The sequence below is a fragment of the Apteryx mantelli genome, chromosome 2 (assembly GCF_036417845.1).
Source record: "Apteryx mantelli isolate bAptMan1 chromosome 2, bAptMan1.hap1, whole genome shotgun sequence".
Taxonomy (NCBI): domain Eukaryota; kingdom Metazoa; phylum Chordata; class Aves; order Apterygiformes; family Apterygidae; genus Apteryx; species Apteryx mantelli.
This window is the reverse complement of record NC_089979.1, coordinates 143,069,884-143,095,603: the sequence shown is the minus strand read 5'-3', so window position 1 is coordinate 143,095,603 and position 25,720 is coordinate 143,069,884. Positions and strand designations below refer to the sequence as shown.

The window sequence follows — 25,720 nt, the reverse complement described above, 5'->3', positions numbered from 1 at the left end:
GAATATTGTAGCTTTGTCATCCTAAAATCTATAGGAAGGAACTGGAATAAACAATCTTCACAAGGATTAAGTCAGAGAATTTTCCCCAATATCATTCTTGGGCAGCAGCTTCTGAAACCTATTGGACCTGACAGAATGAGGATAATGCAGAAATCTGATGTCTGCACACCGGCTCTGCCTGCCAGGAGCCAGTGCTCTCATGCTGCAACAGTGGTCTATGAGTGTCTCTAACCACGAGCACTTTTGGCCATTGCTGCCCCTAAGGCTAGTACTGAGTGTGTTTGTATTTCGCAGGAATTTATCCTTTCAGATTAATCTCAGAGTCTTTGGTAAAGGTGCTAAGAAGATGTTCTTGTAGCCCTCCTGTTCCCCTCCCAGCCCACTCTTTCTCCATACCCTGCATAGACCCCAAGGTCTTGGTGAAGGCTTTGATTGCTCTTGTGTGGTAAGAGTGGCCGCTGTGGTGGTGATGAGCCCCTGAGGAGCTCCCCACTCTCTGCTGACCTGCGGTCTGATGGGCCATCAGGCAACCATGGGTCTGGGAATAACATGGGCAACTGAAGAGGGGGCAATGGGAGTCTGATGGAGCCGTGTAAAAGCTGCAGTGAGAAGCTCATGGCTCTGTGTCTCAGACAGGAGTGATGCTTATATATGGTTTGGGAGAGGACAGGCATATCCCTTCCAATTCAGCCCACGATTAGAAGTTCCAGTTGTCAGGTTTAAAAGGCTCCATGGATTGTGAGAGCACAAGGTCAAAGCAGCTGTGTTTTTATTCTCCACTGAACTGCTGGCCTTTACAAGAATCTCACCACAAATGGGTAAAGGATAATACAAGCTGCTGAGCCTGAGTAAAACAATGTGTTAATCTATATTTCTGTGCTAACTCCAAGGATCTCAGATGATCATAATTCAGTGCCAACTAAAACTGTTCATGTGTGGGTTTTAAATGTGTAAGCAGCATTATTGAAAATCACATGCACAACCATAATGTATTAACAACCAAAGACACTGGGAGGGGCTGGGCAGTGCCTGCTGTGCTGTTCTCTGTGATGGCAGAAGGAAGAAAATAAAGCCTGAAGAAAAGAAGAGCCTAAGTTTGTTTACTCTGCTCTTTAAGACTTTAAAGTGTTTTCTGTTCTCTATTATACACTCATGCCTCTTTGGCACATAGGATATATGACTTCTTTTTTCCAAACAGACTTTCTGTTTTGTTGGCCAGCCTTCCAGTCTAGAAGTAATCTCAGGACTGGAAATATGGTCTGGTGAGCAGACAATTGCAGAGACCCTATATCATCTGTGCAATGCTATTTTTATTGGACAGAGAAACTACAGTGCTACTTGACAATGAGATTTTATATGAAAATTCATGAGAAGATCTATCATTTAAAAAGTCCTAAAAAAGCCATTGTTTATATGTTTTTCTATATTAATGCAGAGAGCTTCTTATTCAGTATTTAGACATTTCTTTCTGTAGATGGGTTTGTTTGGTACTGAAGTGAGGTAGGTGAGGTAGCTTGCTGCGAACACTGATATAAAACACTGCCAGGTGGTACTGAGTTTAGCATTGTTTGTTCTGGATAAACTTCATTAGTTTCAGCCTTGAAGTTAAATATTCCAGTAGTAAAAAATAAATCACTAAGGATACAGCCTCCTGTGTTACTAAAACTAATCTTCTTGACCCACACTGAATTTTCCCATGCTCTATGGCCCTGGCAGTGGACACACACAGCAGCTGGCACAATTTCCTGCCATGACTGAAGACCAGGCTGTGGCTTTGGTCCATGTCCGTTCATACCACATTCAGCAAAAGTCCTGGGGGAAATTAGCTTAATTCTCTTGGACAGCCTAATTCAGATCAGTACATGATGGGGGGGATGGACACAGCCCCTTTCTCTCCCTTCAGGAGTTCCTAACACCATCTTGGTGTCAGTCTGTTGCTACTCCTCTATAGGTTTTGTGCCTTATATAGCTGCCCCTGTGCATCTGCAAGAAAAAATGACACTTTGAAGAAAGGGGTCATAATTCTTTCATTCTCTTTTCTGGCACAGTCCATCAAAGCTGCTCTAGTACATGAACTGTATAGCAAGTTATTATGCTTGTTATTTATTGGTAAAATGCTGATGCAAGTATCACCAGATTGTCTTGACTCTGTATGATAGAGGTGTCATCTTGGGTCTCTGTTCACCTTAATGGGAAATTGTAAAAAAGCTTCCCTTATTGTCTGGTGAATATAATTTCCTATAAGAAAATAATGAGAGGGTTTCTAAGCACCTCTGTCATTGGCTGTTAGACAATCTGCATGTCTGCAGCAGATACAACAATTTTGGAAGCTGGAGTAATGGTGAAAAGCACCCAAGCACCAACAAAAATTGCACTCGGCATGACTGAGAAATCCGAATCCCCACAGCTGTTTGTTCCTAGTACCTGATGCTGACAAACATTTCTCATCAGTCATGCCATGAAGGATTCATTAATCTTTCATGCAGTCTGTAACTACCTGGGGGTAGCCAAGGCATCCATGTGATTACTTACAGGAGCAATACAGTAGAGGTCTGGAAGACACATTTCAATATAAGATTCATTATTTTATCACATTTTGTGCCCTATCCTTTACAGATATGTGTCTGTGATCACCAGGATTATAAACGCAGTGGGCCTCTGAGTTGTCCCCTTAGTGGTGCCAGGCTGACAACTCAAGTATCAAAGGCAGATGTCCAGGTCACGTTCTTTCACAGGGAGGAATTCTTTCTCCTGTGGGTTGCCAGATGTGTTAGAAAGGCTTTCAGAGGTGACTAGGTGCTGATGACTATTGCCATTATTCAGGGTTTGTATTCAGACCGTGCATCTTCAGTCTGTATACGGAGCCAGCTGCTGTTATTGCAGCTTCCTAACAGCAGCTCAGTCTGATGCAGAAGTCCACAAAGTGTAGAGTGACTCTGAGACTGGACATCTGAGTACCATATATGAATATGGTGTATTTCCTTAAGCCTTCTGCATCCTAAATTAAATGTAATCCAATACTTAATGAATAAAAGAAAGTTGTGTATTATTTTAGACTCAGTTTCATTTCTGGAATGTGGCTTTTGTTTTTCTGCCTAGCACACTATAGCTTAATTAATACAACAAGTAAACTCATTCATACCCTAGCATCTAATTTTCAGTTAATTGATACATGTGGTCATGATGTTGGCATCATTATTGGGTACCTTGAAAATTGTATTAGTGGAATTGTAAAGGTGGATATGTTCTTCTGACACTGCAGCATTGACAACAGTACTTTAGAATTAGAGCTATATCTGCTGAACCATATCTAAAAAACAAGCAGCCTTTAAGAAGTTTTATATTTTCTGTGCATTTTCTTGCTGCTTATTTTCACTTTTAGCATTGCTACAGCCTTTAGTCTAGGCACAGATCCATATGTTCTCATCATAGCTGGAGAATTACAGAAGAATTGATCTTTTACCCTGAAGTCGTAAAATACTAAACAAATATGCTTTGCAAAAACTAATCTACAATACTTTTCCCATGATGCTGGGGGAATAAGGGGGGAAGAAGGCAATGTTCAGGACCAGGATTTTGGGGCAACACATTATTTAGAGGCAAGTGATGATATGCAGGACCACTGCCTGTACATAGCTATGCAGTTATTTCTATAGGGAGAGAATGCTTCAAAATTTTCCTGGCTGCTTTCTTCTTTCTGCATGCCAGTTCTTCCCTACTGGAGAGAATCAGAACCCTTTAATCTCCATGTTTCATGTTTCAACTGTGCTGGGAAGTGATGAGTAAGGCAGAAGGAGAAACATGGTAGTAGCCTGCAGATCCTGGGGACAGAAATGTGGTGTGAATAAAGAGTTGTAAATATCTGAAACCTTGTTTAATTGGAGCTGTCTCTGCAATCAAAGAGTGAACTACTGTAATGTGATATTTAAGGCTATCATTTCATTTTAGGTGCTGGTGTCATTAACTGCTCATGGTTTCCTATTCTCTTTTATGTCTTCTGAGAAGCCATGCTACAGAATTACAGTGGGAGGCATCTAATCTTTTGTAGTATTGCATTTCTCTGTACCTTTACTCGGCGAGCAAGCCAGAAGCAAAGGTATAATGATGTGGTGGCAGGATTTAATGCACTGTGCCCTCTTGAAAAATAGCAAACCAGTCAGTAGCACCTTATGAATAAGATAACTCACTTCAAGTCACTACAAAAAATCAGTGTGCTTACATCATTACCGGGAACTTGCTACTTACTGATAATATACAGGGATAAATACAAACACGAATATCTCTTTAGGGTGACATACTGAATGTTAGCATCACAAATCTTGCTCTAATAAAGGAACATGTGTATCTAATTCATCTGCACTGGTCTGAAAATTAACTTTTTAAAGTGCTTTCCAGCTTTTCTAAGATATGCGGTGTTTCACTTCGCTACAGTTAAATGCTCCTGATGTTCTGAAAAACATTTTCCTGCCAACCGTCTTTGGAAAATTGCTTGCTGTAGGAATTTAAATGGCTCTTGACATGCTTTAACCAGCTATTTTTATTAAAACAAGAAAAAGTAGTGAAGTGGACCTAAAACAAGCTGTAGGAATATAAAATATTGATCCAGCTGTAAGAGAATGGGAGGCGTCTTTCACTCAAGGGTGTTTATTTCTCAATTACTACTTGAGAAACACTGACCTTAAAAAGGCCAATGCTAATCCTCGAAGGAGCGAAAGTAATTGCACTCCTTCAGGCTTTTCTGATCTGGCAGCACTACTAGCAATGGCCTTTCTTTCCACTCTCTGGGGCTTAACCCAGCATGCCAGTTCTCCAGGTCACCCCTCTCAAAGAGCCCTACTGCTTCTTTCAGGATATTGCAGTTATTTCATGTCATTCATCCAGCTTTTCTGGGGCTAGAGGTAAAGTTAAATAGTAGGAAAAGGAGATGAAATAGATTGCTTTTCTCCTTTACCTTGACCTCTATTTTGGATGAAATTCTGGAGGGTAGGGGTGAGAATCTCTTGACGATACTTCACTTAGTGTGGTCTGCTTTGTAAGGATAACACTCCTCATTTACCCCCTCAGAGAAATTCAGGTCAGGTGCTGTATGGAGCTTTGAAAAATGCACAGTACTGCTTGCATATATAGATTAAAACAAAGACTTCGTGTTGTTTTGAAGTTTGTAGCTGGACAGGCTTCTTTTCTGTATTAATGAACAACAAAGTGACTATTTATCAAGAGTCTGAAGTTCTGTTCATTTACTGTATTTCACATGCTTACCTCACCATTGAAGAAGCAGAATATAGTTGCAACAAGCAAGCCCTAAGAGGAAGAAAAGAGAGTTTTAGAATGCATCATTGTTACTGCACTGTTTGGAAGTTTAGACTTGAGAGTTACAGGATAAAAACATTAGTCCACTTCCTCCCCATCTCAGCTATTTCTCCTAACCTCCCCCTTGTTCACAGTTACACTTATGTATTGATTTCTGTATTTTCACTGTGTTTAACATTTTCTTTTTTATTACCAACATTTCTAGATCAGCTGTTTTGACTGTAAAGTTGTTTTTATACAGGAGAGTTACAGAAGGGAAATTAAGAGATATTTAAGGTAGATATCTTACTGTGGAGTACCCCACTGATACTGATTTCTCTGAAGAGACGGAAGAGGAATAGAGGCATAGATGATGCCATTTATTTGTCAGGGTGCATTTACCCAGTTGAAGGTAGCCAAGGAGAATCAAATGCCTCAGAAAGCCTTTAAACTGAAGTGCATGTTAGGATAAGGGAACTTGCTTGGGGTGCAGTGAGATTGATGGGGTGGATGTGAAAAGAAGTATTAGTAATGGGAAAAGGAAAAAAGTAATAGCTGAGAAGACAGGTGTGGAAGAAAAAAAGAAAAAGAGAGACTGCAGATCACAGCTTGGTCCTAAACTGCTTAAAATTAATTTAAATAGTGCAACAGTAGTTCAGATGATAACATTTCACTACATCTACAAGATTAAACAGGGCCAAGCCAGGAACATCAGGTGAGGAGGTAGAAAGTACAAAATTAATATAACAGAAAATTCTCATATATAGAGCCTGCCATTCAGAATCATGTAATTAAACTTGCCCAGGTTCTAAATAATACTAGCTCTTATTAAAATAGCATTACATAACAACGCTGGGAGTCAAATGCATTCATTTAAAATTGCTTAAAGTATTTATAATAAACTAAACTTATGGCAGTTTGTGAAACTGAGGGGAAAACTGCAATACAGTAGCTTGCATTCCCAAGGGCTGCTCTGAAGAGTGTTACAGCTGTATCTTTTTTATAAAACCTCATTTAACTGTTTACAAGTTAAATTGTAACTAACACTTTGTAAAACAGGTCTTGGACTCTCAAGAGTGTATTTTGGACCACAAACTTATGGTAAGTGATAATTCTTTTTTACCAAATGCTTATATATTAGGGACACACAGAGGCTGATTTGAAGATGTGCTAACCACCTGAATGTGGGCAATTACTTTACTCCAATAAATTTGCTTTTATGAAAATGGGTAATTTGACATGATTTAAAATATGAACATGGAAAAGCATGTCTGAGGAGGAGGAGGAAGGATGGACAGGGAGAGAAAAAGAAAGCTTCTTCTCATATTTTTGGAATAAAACGTGAATATTCTCAGAAATCTCAAATCCCATTTCACAATATGCAATAATTTGTCAACAAAATCCCTGTCTGAGAAACACCACGACGTTCTCCAAAACCTTGCGCCTCTAAAGCAGGACTTTGGCAGACCACAGACACCTAAATCCAAATTTATGCAAGGGAAGCAAATATTGCACATCACTGTGGCCTATATCAAATATTCTTTACCACTGTGTGATGCATTAACTTGCACAGAGCCTTGCAAAACATCTGCTGTTGAACCGTATGATACATAGTCATATTAGGGGTTTCACCATTTTGCTAAACTATAAGTGTTTATAATGACAACAGTCAGCCATGATGGGAAATGAGATGGACCTTGAACTCCTTTGGAATCAGAGACTGCCAGTGGGTGATCCACATGAGGCATGACAGATATAAAAACCACTAATCAGAGAGAAAGAAGCAGAGGAGCTTTTTTTTATAAGTCTATTCTTTTTTAATTGGAGAGTTTAGCCAGAATTTGGGAACTTGAGTTCACATTAAGGCAGAAATTGAATCTGAACAGCTGAGGTTCCTGTATGGTATTTGCAGTCCTCTGTTACATCCTATAGTTGCTCTACTTCTTTTCTTTTGTTTCAGTGGGTAGTTCCCTTAATGAATGTTTTTTCCAGGCAGCTTCTGATAACAATGCTGAAGAGGAAGACATGGTGATGCCTCATCTTTCTTCTGTTGCACTTCTGATTTGGAGTAAGTTGAGAACAGATCGAGTTTCTCATTCTTTTGAGGCTGTGAATGTTATATGTCTCTGCTGGCTGCAGGGATTATTTTCTCCATTTTGCTCCACATACATCTCCCTGCTGTTCTCCCAAGAGCTGTAGCCCCCTGGGATCTGCCATCTGAAATGATTCGTGATCGTTCCTGAACCTGTTTTACAGTGAGTCAGAAACCTCCATAATAACCACACATGATGCTGGAGGTCTCCAGGAGACACACTTCTCGCACAAGTGAATACAGCCATATGTGAACTTGAGCAAACGGGGGACAATTTACATGTTATCCTTTTCATTTCTTATCTATCTATCTATCATATTTCCAACATTAAATGCTACTCCACTATTTTGTCTCTTTTTTCTAAATGGATATGAAACGTCTCGCAGTTTTACTTCTGATTCTATCTCAGAACAAGTCTATTATTTCAACAGAATAAAATTCTTTATGTAGATGATGACCAGAACTCTGTTCATCTACAATTTGGGAACAGTTTTCCTCTTTTAAAGTTATATATTTACATTTGAACTTTTTATATATTAACCCTCTATGTAAGATGGACAAGCAGGAAACATAGTGAAGAAACTAGCTCAGAACCCCAGTATGTCCCCTGAAAGGCTCAAAAGATAAGAGGGGAAAACGGAGAGATGGAAAATCTGTGGTATAAAGTGTTATATGTTAAATGTGCCCTCCTTGCAGCCATACAGGGAACAACAGGCCATGCCCACTGCTCTCTGACAAACGCGGGGGCTGGCACTGTGTCCCTAGGACCCCCTGCCCACATCGCCATGGGGATCCCATTTCTGTGGCTCTGCAGGGGCAGCTCAACAGCCTGACAGGAGGTACAACCTGGGCACAAAGTCCTTCTTCTCCCTTTGCCTCCTGGCAGGACTACAGTAATATACAAGAAAAGCCAAATTGAGAAAAAAAGATGTGTAAGAGTGCTTTGTGCCTCCCTGTGTGCCCAGGGATCATGGCAGAGATCTCTTGTTTGCAAATGTCAAAGTATGCTCAGTTTTTGCTCTTCTTTTTTGAGTGTCACTTAAGCACTTGTTGCTCTTCCTTGGGTTGAATGAATCTGAGGACCTGTGTTGAAATGACAAGTGGCCAGAATAAAATTTATTTTGCTTCTCTGGGAAATTGTTTTCACTGTCATTTGCATGAATTTGGGCCAGTTGCCTTTGAAATTAAAATGCTTTGTTTAGCAGTAAAATCAGTAAGAGGTCCCCTGGAATAAGGTTGGAGGTAAATTTTTTATCTCAGCCTCTGCTGTACGTCAGTATGTCCGTGCATTTAGGGTCCCTACATCATGTTTTACAACAAAATCCTTTATCCAAAGATCTCACAATCAAACACAAAACCCAGGTGAATGCTGGGGGAACACTAAGGACTGTAACCATGCAGGGGGCATGAGCTAACATTTTTTAAACTTTGATGAGGACTCATGGCAGATGGGAGTTGAATGAGGATGTTTGAAGGAGAACAATGAATAGCCGATGTAGCATTTACTGGTTTACAGAGAGCCGACTACATGATCTGCCAGACTTTTGTGGAAATGCAGAAGTAATGTTCACACAACTAGTGAGCACTTAGGATGAGAGTGGGAGAATACATGCAGCAAACATTTGTCAGATTAAAACTGCATATAAACTGCTTGCTGTTTTCAATTAGAGTAAATACTAAAGTGGTTCTGCATCTTGCCTGAATTTTAGACTCAAGGCTTCAGGATGGTTATCTTGATTGAGAGTTGCCATCTCACTGGGTTTTGTAAAATGTATGTATCACTACACAATGTGTAGTTCTGGCACTGCCAGATCCTTCATGTCTATTGATCTCTATGATGCCTTTAACATAACATCCAGCATGCTTTCAATCACAGTCCAAAAACGCTGCTACATGAACAATTATTTCTATTTCTGTTTCTTCTGCTTTATATGTAAAATTCTGCCCACAGTGCAGTACTGTGTGTGCCTTCAGTTGTAAAGCTACAGAACTACATCAGTAGCAGATAGTAGCTTTGTCTTTTCTGAGCTAGAGGGCTGGAGAGGATTTTACAAAATATCAAAACATATGAGAGACTGAACGTGGATTAATTATTTCATGGTGACCCACAGGTTAATTCTTATATTTCTTTTACGTAAGTCTTCCTTTTTCCTCCAGTTGCTGCTGTTTTTTGCACAGAGTGCAATCCTTGTCGGGGATGGGATCTCTAGGTCAATTATATCTCTCTGCCACTGTGTGGAGTTGTTAAACTGACCTGTGATATATTGGCTGCTGACAGTAGGATAACAATGGCTGTAGGATTGAAAGCAGAGATGAGGAATACATTTACTTTGAGATTAAGGCCTTCTGGAATCCTTTATTTTATTGCTGGAACTTTGTGAAGACCAGATGAACATGGCTTTCTACTGAATCATGCTTTAGGGACTGCCCAGAGTCTGCAGGTCTGAGAACTTAATGTACCTTATTGACCGGATAGTGTGTTTTTTCCTGCACATTTAAATGCCAGTATTGGTCCAAGGACATTCTTTGTTTGACAGGTATTTGATTTGGTTTTCACTCTCTTACAGGATGTGTGTCTTGAAACAATGTTCCAATAATTGGCTCAGTTAAAAAATTTTTTTTTTTTAGATTTAAAAATTTAAGAACGATTTTTTAAAAAAGGTTTCCCAATGCAGATACTGCAAATTTAGGTGGGTTTCTGATACCTCATTTTGGGTTTCTTCTATCTCATGTCTCCATAAAAGCAATAAAGATCCTATATATGCTTATGACTGAGCACCTGTATGGCCTTAGCCTCTGCCCTAGTTATACACTGTGCTGCCCTACAGGCTTCAGTGGGATGCTGTGTTCATGATTGATGGTAGAAGCCGAAGGCAGGGATAATTGTACAGATGGTCACAATACAAAAATTCAGTTTCTGATTCTCTGTGTGGGAGACTGGAGAAGGCTTTGGTCCATTAAAAATAATTAAACATGGCCAAGGTGCTTCCATGTCCAGAAAATGTGAAAAATTGCTCAGTGAAGCACAGCCATTCTCCACAGGAACTTTTCAGCAAAGAAAACACTTTGAGAAAAATAATGCCGTGTTCCTGATCATCCTTGTCCGCAGCACTCTCATACAGTACCACTGAGGTAAATGATTGTGTAACAAAGTGTTCAATCACGCTAGGTTTAAAAAAAAATAAGCCAAGCAAAGAATATGTCTGTGCAGTTTCTACTGCTGCTGAAATGGCGAGATGATTGTCACGAGAGGGCCGAAGATGGCAGTTCACCTGCTGCAAAATGATGGAGACATCCCGTCATCAAAAGCTCATGCTTTTGCTTCTCCCTCTCTCTGCTGGAGGTTTCATTCCTGTCATTTTGTACACTAATTTTTCATAAAAAATGGCACTTTATAATATCCAGCTTTCAGAAAACATTTTCCCCCAATTTTTATTGGCTCAAAATACTAGAAAGTTTTAAAATTATTAATAATTCAAAGAAAAAGAGAATAGGAAATGAAAGAAAGATTTATGTTGTCAAAAGCAGTCCTATGCCCTTAACTTTACACAGCTGGAGAAGAAGTTTTTGTCTGGTTTGGCATCAGGGAGGATATTTATTTCCCCTTAAATGAAGAAACAGGTTGAATGTAAAATGGATAGAAGTATCTCAATATTTTGAGAGGTTATCTTTAAGTGGGCTAATTTTTTTCTGCATAAAGTTGCACAAGGATTATCAGCTGGAGTTAAATGTTAATGTTTAATGTCAAACTTTGAGGTAGGGTAGAGATATATAAGTCTCAAACCCATGCCTAAAAAAGACAAAATAATTTTTATACAAATCAGGCTCTTGTGAGCTGGATCTTCCTGCTCAGCAGGGCAGGTGCTGCAGTCCTGAGGGTATTTCTTGGAGGCTGCTGAGTGACATAGGATTAATCTTATTTGAGGAGAATGAGAACTTTGATCATGCTCCATTTAATAGAAAATATATTTTATTTGCCAAGGTCAGCAAGGCCCATATGCTGAATAGCATTATCACGTCTTCTTAGGGGCAGATTTGCACCTTTAGGATCCTAGTCAGCAAGGAATTGAGAACGTGAATAATTTTAAATGCATGCATGTTGCTGTTGATTCGGGGGCTATTTCTCCACTGCACCAAGCAGACCTCCATGGCTGTATCTTCTCTGGCACAGGAGGCCGTCCCTTGCTGGGTGGTGTGATACTGTCTCCAAACCCAAATGCATCATGTTGGAGAGCGAAGTCAGCGAGAGGGGAGAGCTGGTGGAACGAGCTTGGGAGTGGGATTCAGGGGCTCCTTGGAGAGCATCTGGCTGGGGAGGGCTAGGTGTGGGACTAACGTATATATCCTGGGGGTATTGCATTTCCATAATCTTTCTTTTTTGTGAGGCCTCTCTTATCGCTCAACATCAGAGATAGGGAAGGGAATACCTGGATGTGCTTGCTGGTGGCAGACCCTCTGACAGGACCTCAACTCCCTTTTCTCTCTGCCTGCCTGGGATCCCCCAAACCAGATGTGGGTGCCAGGCTGGGGGGATCTGCAGCATCCACCCTGCAGGCCCAGGCCCTTGCAGGGGGGCTGCTGAGCTCTACTCCGGAGGCGCAAGGCACAGGCAAGCCTCTTGGGGGTATGAGGCACGAGCCATGTCCGTGTTGCCCTCTCTCATCACAGAGACCCAGCAGGCTCCTCAATATTGTTAAATATATTCTTGTTATACACAAGAAACAGGGCTGCTGCTGCTCCAGTCCTTCACAGGAGGCAACCTATTTGTACCATTTTGTTTTTGCAGGGCAGCACAATAGGACGTTTCAGGCTTTTAAGCAAATCCGATGGATATGTTGTTATGTGAGAGGTGTGCGAGGAGCCAGTGCATCCCGTGCTGTAATGTTTTACACGCTGAGCAAAAGAGCATCTTTCATAAGCTTTCAGCATCATCTAATGGGCTTTTGAAAGTCAGGTCCTCTAGAGAAAATCTGCAAATCACTTGCTGTTCTGTAATGCAAATGTTTGCTTTATGGTGCCCACTTTAGGTGCTCTGTCTGTTTAATTAGCTAGCTGCGTGTTCATCAATCCACCAAAAGCATCTTACTCTGTGCACAAGTTATTCCACTTAAGAGTTGAAGTATCTTTCTTTTGCCTGATGTAACATTAATTTCAACACAGTCTGAGACTGAAGAACCCATCCCAGTGATGGTGAGGGGAGTTATAAATCTCTGCTTCTACAGATTACACCAGGGGCTGCTGGGCAGGGTGGAAAAAGTATATGCATTCATATTGGGAGCTCAAAAGCCAGTCTTCAATTTTTATAACTTATTACAGATCCACTCCACAGATCTGTTAAGGGGAATCAGGTCCATATGGAATAAACAACGCAATCTGACGAAAGTGAGGCATTTGTGATTTGCTCATATAGACATATTTGAAAAAACCCTTCTGCTTAGAATGATGAGCATTGAGGGTAATATTGCAAAGAGGGCAGAACAATTCAAAACCAGACTGGCTTCTGCTATGCAAAATCGACTTTAGCAGAGGAAGTCTAGCAGGTAACATCTCATTGCATTTTTTTTCAGCTGGGAACACCACTCTCTAAAGGAAATACTATTACACAGTTTCATCTGGGAACAAATTCTCTCGCATTCATTGTCTTCAATCATCTGATTATTACAATAGACTGCAGTGCTGGTTTGCACCTTTCCTGTGTGCATGGAAGAGGTAGATAATATATTGAATCATTGTGGTCACTTAAAGCAGGGACGCAGTGTTGAAAAACTGCCTCTCTTTCTATTCTAGAAAAGGTGTAGAAAAAATCGTTGTTTAACCAGTTCAGAGATGAATGGAGCATGTGTTGCACTAACCACATGAAGAAATATCATAACTACACATATAATGTCTGTTTGTATATGACTGACATACCACTGTATGCAGCAGCTAACAGACTGTTGCTAGTTTATGGAGAGGCAGGCTGCACTGCAGTTTATGAGGGTGAAAGTGGTAGGGGGGAATATAGTCATTACACACGCTAATACGGTATCTGCTAATTACATAACCACTCCTAGAAGAAAACGAGCACCAGAGGAAGGATAATATAGCTGGCTATTTTAAATATGCATACAAGAAATGTTTGGGAAGGGAATAAGAAAGTTTATTTTAGAATACAATTTAAAAATTCTGCTTTAAGGAGAAAAGGGGAGTCACCGTTAAATACAGTTAGTGGGTTAAACTGCATAGCTTTCAGGAAAGACCGATTTTTACATGCTGGTAGGTAGCACACTAAGATTACTTTCCTGAGGGTTTTAAGAGCTCCTCTGTCAGGTCAGGAGCTTGGTCTGCACTAGAGAAACACAGCTACAGCTCTGTGTCACCGCTCTTGCTGGGACAGCGCTGGATGGTGCCATCCTGTCCACACTGGTGTCCCCAGCACTGAGACTGCTGCCAAAATGGACCACAAGGATTGGGCTGTTGGGCGTCTGGGATCACTAAGCCTGGGACAGACTGCCGTTTCGATGGCTGGGACAAGAGTAGAAGGAGCCCACAGGAGACAAAACATGGTCTCCTTAGATCACTCCTTCATCTAATCCCATCCCCTGTTACAGCCGAGTTTCACAGTATTTTCCTTCCATTGCTCATTCCCTTTTGGCCCCAGCCGGGCTACTTTCTCTTGCATAATGATCATAACTAGGATTGCTAATTAACACTCTTTTTGTGGTTCTCTGAAAACCTTTCAGGAATCGGAATTGCTTTAGAGTCAAATGACTATTTTAACGCTCTATCTTATCCTAACTTGCTAAAACTGTAAGCAACTTGACACCAGAAAAGCATGTTTGGACACATTCCTTGAGAACAACCTTGGGATCCCTGAAGTGATAACACAGTGGTACAGGTAGCAATAGAAGAAACAGACTGTCATTACTTTAAGAACTGTAAAATAAAGATGACATAAAGTGCAAAAATAGGCCTCTTACTTCAGTTACTCTATGCATGCAGTAGCATACCACATTTTTGGAGGGGCAAGGGGGATTTTTATTGCAGCGGAAAATATAACCTAAGATGACAGGATAAATAGCTTTTGTTAGTAGAATTTATCACTTAAGGAAAGAAGCACCACTGATTTTTTATAGTTGTTTGCTTACTTCATTAAAACAATTTCTGCGTTTATCTTCTGCATAAAAGAAACTAAGAATTGGGTCACCTTGCCTGCCTATGTTGTCCACTACTCAGAATTGCATCTGAAATCCGCCCTTCCTAGTAAATATTGGACTGGATATATTACAGCCAGTAAACCAGATAACCAAGCATTTAAAATCATTTAGTGTTAAAAAAGGAGAGAAAACAAAACAGATCTATTGAATAATGCTGTATTTTCAAAGCATTTATAAAATCAAAATGTCAGTATTAAATTTTAATTTATACTGCCTAATGCTAGAATTTTAACTCTTAAATGAACTTCCACTGTCTTCATCGGACATTCCCCCCATATAACAGTTTTCATACACAACTAATTTTAATATTAACCTCATGGCAACAGTTTCAGTCAATTTGAATGCTCTGCCAAGAATAGTGCTTTGAACATTATTTAAAGCTTTCTCTGATCTCAGGTTTCTCTATTTAATTTAGAAATAGTGCTATCTGATCATTTTTGCTGCATTTTTCATTGTTTCATCTATCTTGTGATTGTTCTTTATGCAACAATACTACTTTTGCAGAGGAAGATAATCCAATAATGTAAAAGTGATTGGGAAAGAAACACAAAACCACAAAACCACAATCACACTCATTTTCATGGCAAAACAGTTGGCAACAGCATCTTTGGCTACATTAACCTAACACAAGTACCTCACCTAAGCCTAAATTGCTATTATATAACATACCTGGTAATGCATTAATATATGCATGATGTAATCATATATTTCTCCAGCAAGTCGGTTTTCTGGTCTCCAGGGAATAATAACAAACTGAATTCCTAGTAAGGGCACCAGGATTAAAGTGGCTCTGACAGCTTTCATATACATGTTGGACTCAGCACGGTGGGTATCTCTTAGCTTTGTCACCAAAACTCGGACAATGTTAAGCAAAAAGAAAAAATTGACCTGCAAAAGCAAAGAACTTATTGGCAAAGCATTCAAATTAAGCAGGCATTCAAAATAAAAATATAGAGCATATAAATGACAGTAAAGTATAACTTTCTAGCTTCATTGGAACTCATGATGGGCAGCTCCTTGATAGTCTGGTTTTGGAAAGTAATCTTGAATGTCTTAAGCCAGTAGGTGTCAAGCAGCTCTATATGCGTCCCCCAGGACCTGCCTGAACAGATGTGTCAGACAGGTTGGGCTCCCTTCTAGAAAGCCCTGAGATTTTGACACTACTGTGGTCAAATTTAGGACTTCCAGAGCACAATTCACCTCATGTCTATCCAGAAGTCTAATACAGTGCAGATGATTTGCCCCAGGACTGACTGTCTCTCTCTCCTGACTCTGAGGGTGGCCTAGCTGTCTTGCTTCATTCTGCACTGAGGTCTATAGCCAGGTGAGACAAATCCCCCACTGTGTCCCTGGGCATATGGGACATATGCAGGCATATGCATTCTCCAAGCAACATGAACTGGCATACATAGGCCAATACTTCAGGCTTGTGCCTGCACAAAGGGGCAAGTGCTCTTGAGAAAAATCTGGGCTTAGGTACTTCATCCACAGGTTAAAGCTAAAATTGCTGGCTCAAGGCAGAAAGGCTGAACTTTTCAAAAAATTTTGACTCTTTTGGTTGGGTATTCTGACTAGCTTAGTATCTTATTTTCCGAGTCACTTCTGGAAATTCGGGTTCAGTTGCAGACGCTCAGCATATGAAAACCTGCTCTTGACTCTGGCTTCACAGATAGAGGTCCTTGCAGGATGTGCTGGGAACCCGGGACAGGAGCAAGCTGGGTGGATGCATGATGAAAATGAGGCCGGTGGGTACCAGGTGGATATCATAGATATCATAGACTGTCTCTCCCTCCAGTGTACTCAGATCATTCTTTTCCACTCTGTTACAACAATATATGCACATATGCTTCTGAACTTTAAAGGACTCTTTTCATATAATGTTTTAAAATAAGTATTCTCTTATTGCATAAGTTACATAGTTATTTTAATAGCCCATATGCCATAAATACAAGAGAAACTTCATCTGGACCTTTCAGAACAATAAACCATGAATCAGTAAGCTTTAATAAACCATTTCATAAATTCTTTGCCAATGAGAAATCTTGTAAATGTTTTATATTCATGCTCTACTTGAAAAAAAGTAATAATAAATGACTTCTGAGGTCCCATTCAGCATTAAATCTAAAACTTATTCTCCATCCTCCTCTGACTTCATTTACTCAGCTTAACCTTCACTTTTAGAATTTCTTGAAATAATTATGAAAGGTGGAAAAAGACTTCGCAAAGGTAAAATTCTTCAGCTCTTCTGAGTCAGTCTGTCACTATAAGATTCTTGTAGCAAATCATGTAGGTTGTTCTGTAAAAATTATCATTTTCACAAGAAAAATCTGACTGGAAATGGCATAAGCACAAGCCAGAAATTTTAAAGCCATATTTTAAAAACAGTTAAAGATTGTTCTTTTTCCATAAAATATAGACTTTTTTGTTTTCTTTGTGGCTAAGATGTACAAACTTGGAGCAGGGTGATTAAAAAAAGGTTGAATGGTCACCCCTAGAAGCTAGCATTGCAACAGCAGAAGCAATCCACATTGAACCAATAAACCCATAATAAATATAATTCTCAAAGAATGGCAGACTGTGAATATGGGGAAAGGTTTCTGCTTCTTGGTATTGCTAACATGCAAGACTGCTTCTCAAGAAAGGGTAGAAAGATTTTCAGATTTTTCAGATGCTCTTACATGGAGGGTTGTTTCTTTATTTAGAGATGTTCCAAAGTGTTCGTCGCCCTACCATTTGATCTCCCAGGTAATTATTGCAGGTATATCCATGCAGATGTTTGCAAGCAAGTGGAAGCCAGAAAGCTGAAAGTGCATCTTGGGTGACACTGAGATGGGCTTGGGGCTTGGGGTGGATAAAAACCGTTCTGCATGTTTCAAGAAGGTCAGCTCCACTGTACAAAACAGGGCACTGCTGGCATAAAACATGCTGTATATGCACATTAGCAAGTTGTGCCTGTCCCGTGTTGCTCCTACTCAGACATCCCAGTCTAGACTCTTTCCTGGCCTAGTTTAGCTCACTACCTTTGGACCATACAGTGTAGAGAGCAGTAAAACCAGTGCTGACCAACTGGCTTGCATTCACTCACAGTCTGTCATTCAGTGCTGTATGTTTGTCAAAAATAAGTTACCATGGAGGAGAGCGACAGCTGTGATTTTCAAAAGCAGTTGGTGATTCTCTTTGCCTCAAGATCTCATTCCTTTTTGGGAGGTCCCTTTACAGGGGTGATTTTTGAAAAGTATTGAGAACCTGTTCTCTTAATATGTATGTCCTTTGCAATAGAGAAAATCACCAGCTACTTTTCAGTTTCTACCAGAATACTTAAAGTACAGAAACTTCTATTCTATGCAGGTTACCAGCATTTCTAAAATAATTATTGAACTGTTGATAGAAAATAATATTCTTACCAATAAAGCTGCCATTACAGGTCCATGAACAATATAGAGCAAGTGAGTGTCAACACTCATCCAGCAGCTGGAGGGGAAATGCACCATTAAAAATATACCATTAATTCAAATGAATTGTGTTACACAGTTAAATAAAGCTAAGTTACTTAAAAAACTGACATACTACTCACTTGTCATTGAAGTATTTGGCTCTTGCAATGGCATGAATAGATGCTGGCACTAAAGGGAACCCTGAAACAATTAAAGGCATAATCAAGTCTTGGCATGAATCTTTTTGGCATGAATTTCTTGTGGCACACACACAAATAACCCCTCTTCTCTTTAAAACATATATATATGTGAAATCACAGCTTTCACGAAAAAATGATAATCCCTTTTCACTCAGGGTCTTAGCATTACCTTGACAGTGAGATACAAGAGGGAATAACACTCAAGGCAGGCCGATGGGAGAAGCAAAGCACACGGGCAACGCTCTCACAGTGCTTCCCAAGCAGCTGCTGGATGCCCCTGATCTGATGCGGATCGTACAGGAAGGGGTGTGAGCAGGGGCGTGGGAAGGAGGCAGGGAGCATTCGGTTCTCTGTGGAGCATTCCCTTCGGAAACCACGGATACTTATTAAAAACATGTAAATCACCACTGAGCAAGACAGAGGCAAATTAACTTGCACGCCAGATCATGGAGCAATAACAACAGAGCAAAGAGTTGCTCTTTCTGAGCCTGTGGCAACTGAAAATGTGTGGAGCCAGGCGTTGCATGGGAATGGGATGTGGGATGTCTGCTCTCTGCGAATCCTGCCAGTCCCCAGCGCCCGTGCAGGCAGGCGGCCCATCCATGCGTGCTGGTCCCAGAGACGGGGAGCTGCGGGTGCTCTGCTGCCACATCTCCTGCCCTGGCTGTGAGTCTCACCTGGCACGCAAGGGGAGGTCCCTGTCCTGATGCAGGGCTGCAGGGAGCATTGGGCCGAAGGCTTGGGCACGTGCTGTCCTACACTCCTGCCAGCATGGGAGGCAATAGCAGCGTCTGGAGGAACAGGCTACAGCCCTTGAATAAACTGAACCCCCAAATGCTTGTCTGCAAGCCCTAGGGGCCTGGCCCCTCCGAATCTTGAATCACCTCTGCCATGCAGTTTTTCCACCCTGACATTAACAGTGGCAGTCAGCTCCACTCCTGCCCCTCTTCCTTCTGCTTGCTTGCATGTTGTCTCCATTTCAATAGGCTAGAAATCTGGACTAAAGGCGTCTGTCCTAAAATACACCAGTCTGTACAACCCTGTACATACCACGAGCTGGCCAGCAGGCAGAAGTTATACTGCTTAGTCTGCTTTTTGCAGAGTACTTTGTGGACACATTTGGTGTAACTGCTGCCTGTTCCCTATAAACCATGCATGCTTGAGCAGAGCTGTGGATATTTTACAGCTATAAATAAAAATGTGTGAAACTGTCCTGATGATTCTGTGATTAGTCACAGAGGGAGGAATGTGGTTCCCTGTTTTCTTAGGTGTTGGCAATTTCATAAATACTTTTAGAAGGGGTAGAGAATTCTTAGCCAAATTCTCAGGAGTTCTTACCTCAGAGCACAGGCCAGCTAATACTAGAGTGAGAATAAGGTCAAAAAAGTATGTAAATAGAGCACTTCTGTCTCCAGCTATCCTTACACAATAGCTTCTTACTCTGCTGCCGAAAGAAGTTCTTACTATAATTTAGCTTGGGATGACAATGCAGCTGTGGGAGAGCACACAGATTGCCTTCTCCCTTGTATATTGTTAGTAAAATGAATCCTTGGCTTCTCTTTACAGAATGCCTTTTTAGGGTGATGATGCATAGCAGAAAAACAAAAGCTCAGAAAGAAAGGAGCTTCCAATCTCAGGGGGAGCTTATGGGACTGACAGCTTGAGAAAATCCTTTGATTTGGAAATGGAGCAAGTCTGAGACAGTTTTGTTGACAGAAAACATAGATGGAAGTGCAATTTGTAAGGGACCATTCTGTAATAGCAAAATGTTTTCCTCTGAAAGCCCTGGCCTGTAGTATTAAGTAGAGTGCTCCACATGATGAAGGGATTTTTTTTTTTCTTCTGTTAAATGCATTAGCCTAGGATATTTGGCTCAACAGATTCACATGCATATCTTAAGAACGTGACGGAAAGTTTTCATTAGTCAGTTACAGGGCAAGAAGCTCATGACTGTCTAGAGCTCAAATTTCCAGCTGCAGGCCAGTCTGTAGGGTTGGATGTTGACCTTCCCTTGCAAAGGGCCAAAAGGTGGCAGTAATGAGAAGTAGAGCACCAAGAAGGCCTGTTGGGTCTTGGTTGCCTCATGGGGCAAAACTCCCAGAAAAGTGTTGTGAAGAAAGGAGATGATGGTTCAGCTCCACCTTTTCAGAGCACAGTGAGTTAGATGCAGCTTGGAGGAGAGGGACAATCTGTATAATCCTTGGAAATAAAGCAGATGTTGCAGCTGATACGCTCATTGAAGAGGTGGGGCACATCCTTAGGCAGAACAGATATCATACCAGTCATCCCACCTACACATCAGGGGCGTAAGCCATGCAGAAAAGGTTTCACCCCAGCCATCACAGGAACAGGTAAGACATATCCCTTTAAGTCATGCCAGATCCTCTATGGCACAAACTGGCAATTACGCTTAATTGCATTTCCTTTTGAATCTAGAAGGCACTCTGTGTCAGCACTGTCCAAATAAACAATTCCCTTTTGAATTATAGGTGGATGAAGCTGCTTGAAGCAGCTGAACCAAAGGGACTGTAACTGGATGCAAACATTTGATACTATTTTCTTGCCCCATATGAGGGTGATTTCCTAAGCCACAGAAACAATAACGATTGAAAAAGGACATCCCCAGCTGCATATGCCAGAGAAGGTGTCACCTGAATATATCAGGCTTGAAGTACATCTGTTCATTGATCTCAGATTATATTCAGCCATCTGAATCTTCTGGGGAAGTGTTTGATATTTGCTTAAATTTTCATCTTTCTTATAAGGCTGTTTTTAAAATGTCATTAGTGATTTTTCCAGATAAAATAATCCAAGTATTCTTGCATAGGGATTAGCCATAAAAGCAAATAATGATTATATTCATGTTGTGTTGTACATTTACCTTGATCCTTTCAATAGTAATTCAGAGCACAGCCTGCTCTGGGTGCTCTGAGTTGTCCTTTGGAGAAATGCATCTCTTTCCATTGATTAATATAGCCAGCTGCCTAAAGTTAGACCCTGTGACTTCCACTTCTGGAATCAGTGGAATTACACTGATTTATGCTAACTGAAGGGACAGCCAGACAGTCTTAGTCAGATCATAGTTCTGTTAATGATTTCTACCTCAGAAGGTGTTAATGACTACTTTTTTTGTGGTAGGTATCCGTTAATAAGGCTGCAGATGTCTTAGTCAAAGATTTGTGTCCATTTTTATTAACCTTTTCCCTGCCAAGATATTGTCATCCTCTTCCCACAGCCACTGCCCTGTTTATTTTGGGGCAGTGCTGCAGATACTGACCAAGATCTTATCAGACATCTTTGCTGAATTATCTACCATGATGCTAGTGCTGTTCTCAGCAATAATACAGCTACCTCATAAGCTTTCACTGCAGGCTAGCTGTACCAGTTGCATTAAATTGCACTGCCTAAATTGAATGTCATCTTAAAGATACATGTTTATGACCATTTTTCACATGATAATTGGACAGAGAATGCCACAAATTCAGGATGACTTACACTACAAAACATGAAAATGGCAAAACTTTTACCTGGAGAGAAATATTTTAAATGACCTTTAAGGTAGGGGTTCCATTTCAAAAGCAGGGCTTGATCTCACTCTGTATATTCAAGTATTTTGAACTATGAAAACTTTGTGATACCACAGTTTCTTGCTCCAGAGAGGGCTCAGCTATTTAGATTGACAGAGGAGCTCCAGAGACGTTAAGTCAATTTGGGGTTCTTTATTAAGGTTTTCTTCATTTAAGATCTCATGACACGCTTTTAATTCTAGGAGCATGGCAGGTCCCTCTCTTCTCAGGAAAGATGCCGTTCTCATACAAAAAATCAAGATGGCATTCTCATAAAAAAAAGGAGCTAAGTTTCAGATGAACGCAAGTGAATGCCCCTAAGTGCAGTGGGACAACGGATAAACAGCCACTGCTTGCTGCTTCGCTGCGCCAGTAGGTTTTGAGATATTGGGATGGGCTCACCAGGAATTGGAATGAGGCCAGAAATTCATGTCATGTTGCCAAACTGGAAAAAAGCTACTGTTAGTAACGACTTAATGTCAACGATGTTGTGGACTGGATTGCCAATGGTGATTTAAATGTGAAAGGGTCTGCACCTCACTGTAATATATTGGTTGTATTTACTCGGCCTTCTATTGGGCCAGACCATCCAAAGGTTAAATATCTGTTGTTGCTACTACCTAAAAGGCAAGGTGTCCCTTAGTGAAAAAACTAGAGGCCTGCATATTTGGGAATGAAGGACAAGACTTAGCGAAGGCCAGTATGCATGGGCGTATATATAGTTTGTATTTCCAGTGCATGGGTTTGTAACTTCTCTCCAAGAATATAATTGAGATTTACTTAATTGACACCTGTATGTTTCTCTGAAATGCTTTAGAGACCACTGTTATTAGACAAACTCAGCCCTTACAGCAGAGCCACAGCAGAGTAGCACTACTCTGTGTAGGTAGCATGGTATCTTCTTTAAAATAATATCTGCCAAAGTATTTCTGATAGTTTGATTCAGCTCCAGAAGGGCTCTGGTTCCCCTTTGTATGTGCTGTGTTTTTTCATTCTGGGAGACATAAATACTGATTTTCCTCCTCTTCATTCCAGAATAAATACTTTTATAGGTCCTATGATGGATTAATATTTTTGCAAATAACATGACAAAAATAGAAAAGTTTTGTTCAGATGAAAGATGTTTTTGGATAGAAATCTGTTTCTCTCCTGAAGTTTTGCTTAACAAACCTTAAATATTTCTTTCAGCAAATCCCAAGATCCAGCAAATAATGGATACTAACTCCTGTTGATTTTTATGAGTCTCCGGTCCCATCCAAATAAATGCAGTCAAATCTAGGACTTAAGAGTTCAATCTTAGGCTATGATCTAGTAGTATAAATACAACATTTAGGAGTGAGTGTAAATGCTTGAAAGAAATGACCAAATTGCTACAAATTACAACATACGTACCCCAGCCTAAGAGGTAATACCAGTGCAAACGCTGCTCTTCAGCAAACACCGCCACCACAATTAAAGTGTGAAGATAAATGCCTTCGCAGAGCATCCAGAAGTAGTTGCAACCCAACATGTACTGGTGAAAGAATTGCAGCACTTTGCAGCTTACCTGTTAGACACATGAGATAACGTTATGCACTTGACCTGAATTTTTCATCTAAGCAGGCAAAGACAAATGCTAATGTTAAACTATAAGAAAATAAAGTGAAATAAAAATTCCCAACTCTTGCTGGGTTTGTTCAGCACATATCAATGATGGGAATTTTAAAATTTAATAAATGAGATGAATGGAACAAATAAACCTTGCAAAATAGTAAATATACATACATATAATAACAGCAGTCCAAAAAGTACTATGTAAAAAAATATCCACTTCAAAAATTGGCAGTCTGATAGATTTTAGAACTGAAGCAAGGAACTTGTTCTGCAAGTACAAGAAAGGCTGCAAAAAGGAGACTTAGAACTCCAGCCTGGATGTTTTCATTTACTTTTAATCACAGTTTTCTAAGATTTGCTCAGCTCCCCCATATGAGTCAGAGTCATTCACTCTTTAAACTGCAGCCAGCTCAGAGCTTGCTGCTTAGCGAAGGAGAGGTGCTGTTGGCAGTGGAGATTTTTTGGGTAAGGTATCAGGAATACTGGCTTGGCCTCTTTGCAAGAAGACAGCTTTACTTTATTCTGTCCACATAGCAATAAGACACATGAAGATAAATGGAGTCAGTGAGGTAAAAATAGCCAGGCTGAGTCCAGCTTTGGTGCCACATTTTGAAAAGGCTCTTCTTGCCTTTGCAGTTGCTGCGCAGGAGCTGAAACTCATTTGGCATCTTTGAAAACACCTGGGCTGCGGCACCCTTGGGTTACACCCAGGCGAAAGTAGCACTGCCCTCCAGGGACGGCCTTGCCCTGCTGGTCTGCTAAACGTACGCCTTGGGGACACAACTGGGACATGTCTTTACTCCTTTTGGGCTCTTTCTTGTTTTTTTTTCCTATGGAAACCAGGGGACATGGGATGAGGACGCCTGCTCAACACAGAGTCGTGATAAAGTTCACACGTGACAAAGTTCCTAGGTGAAACCAGGAGGTGGGAAGCAGTTCCTGCCTGCAGTGCAGATGAGGTTACAGAGATACACCTCAACAAGAGATCGTGGCTTTGACTTGCTGAGAAGTGGGCAGATTGTGGGGGAAAATGTCATGTCCATTACCTGCTTTTCTCCCAGAAAGCCAGCTGGTGTGGGACAACATCGTTTCTCCTCGGACAATGTCCACCCGCCTCCTCCAAGCAGGTAAGGCAGGCCCAGTGGCTCATTGATGGTACACTTTACAGCGCGGACTACAGGTACTGTACACGTGGGCCTCCTGCCCCCCAGCACCCCAGAGGCTCAGCACGAGGGAAGGCATTGCTGGGCCTGCCAAGGCCCCGGTCCTTGGGGCCGACCACATGCTCATCAGAAATCTGGTCACAGCAGTGATGGTGGTGTGACAGCTGTCATCTGCGGCCAGGGGAAAATACTCCTTCCCCTTCATTTCCATGTTGACTACTTGGACTGTTGAGATGTTTTTAGGATTTACTTGTCTATTTCAAGGGACATTTCATCTGGTAAGCCAGTAAAGCGCTGCCCATCCTGCACCTGTGCGGAGGATCCAGGCTGCTGCTCTGGACCAGAAAAGCTTGTTTCATAGCCATTCAATGAACCATCTTTTTTGCTAATACCCCTTCCAACCACAATTGCCAGAAGACATACATTTACTTCTGCTTTGATATTTAAAGTGCAGTTTGGTGCTCATGAAAATTTAGGACTGATAGGATTAACACGAAAGACTGATTTTTTTTTTTATCATTTGTTTTTTTCCACTCACTATACAGGGCAGAGCGGATGGTCACAGTTTTTTTTCAACAGTGCATCTGAAAAATATGCAAAAAAAAGGATTGTATGTAAGTGGTCTGAAAATATTTAAAAAAAGGAAGAAAATGAACCAATATTTGCTTCTTTCTCTGTTGGCAAATGTGTTCATTAAGGCTCTTAAATCATCCTTGGGCTGTTTTTCACAGGTCTGGGTCAATATGGTTCTTGCCTTGTGTGCTCAGTACAGGCTCCCAGCTGGTGGCTAGCCTTTCTCCATTCTCCCCTTGTGAATCACCCATCATCTCAAGAGCCGCCTTGACTGACAGATACACAGTGCTTCGCAAAGGCTGAACTTAATTCGGGTGGCACTCTCCCTGACATGAGCCAGTTAATGCCAGTGTGTAAAAAGTCAGTTAACTTTCTGGGTGAACACAGTAGTTTACCGGACAGGTTTGATAAAATCAGTCACACCTCAGGTTTGACCTGGGCCAGTCAAACACTCTCCTGTGAAGATTTCCTAGCAGAAGTTGCAGGTTGGGAAGTCAGTCTGAGGGCTCCAGCTACTATTTCCCCTGACAACTGAAGGGCATGACAGTGATGGTCTGAGATGGTAGCTATTCCCTTGGGAACAACTCGGGGTGCCCACAACTTGCACACAGGCC

General features: G+C 41.0%; 1 protein-coding gene across 3 annotated transcripts in view; it reads right to left on the bottom strand.

The window, feature by feature from the left end:
* The window catches only part of CALCR (calcitonin receptor), a 176,235-nt gene that overhangs the window by 5,091 nt on the left and 145,424 nt on the right, over positions 1-25,720 (bottom strand). For all 3 annotated transcript variants that reach the window (XM_067291682.1, XM_067291683.1, XM_067291684.1), the window contains 5 exons: positions 23,170-23,323; positions 18,152-18,212; positions 17,982-18,048; positions 15,247-15,465; positions 5,260-5,301 (listed from right to left, as the gene is read on the bottom strand). In XM_067291682.1, coding sequence (XP_067147783.1) covers positions 5,260-5,301; positions 15,247-15,465; positions 17,982-18,048; positions 18,152-18,212; positions 23,170-23,323 — 543 coding nt within the window. The remainder of the gene's footprint in view (positions 1-5,259; positions 5,302-15,246; positions 15,466-17,981; positions 18,049-18,151; positions 18,213-23,169; positions 23,324-25,720) is intronic.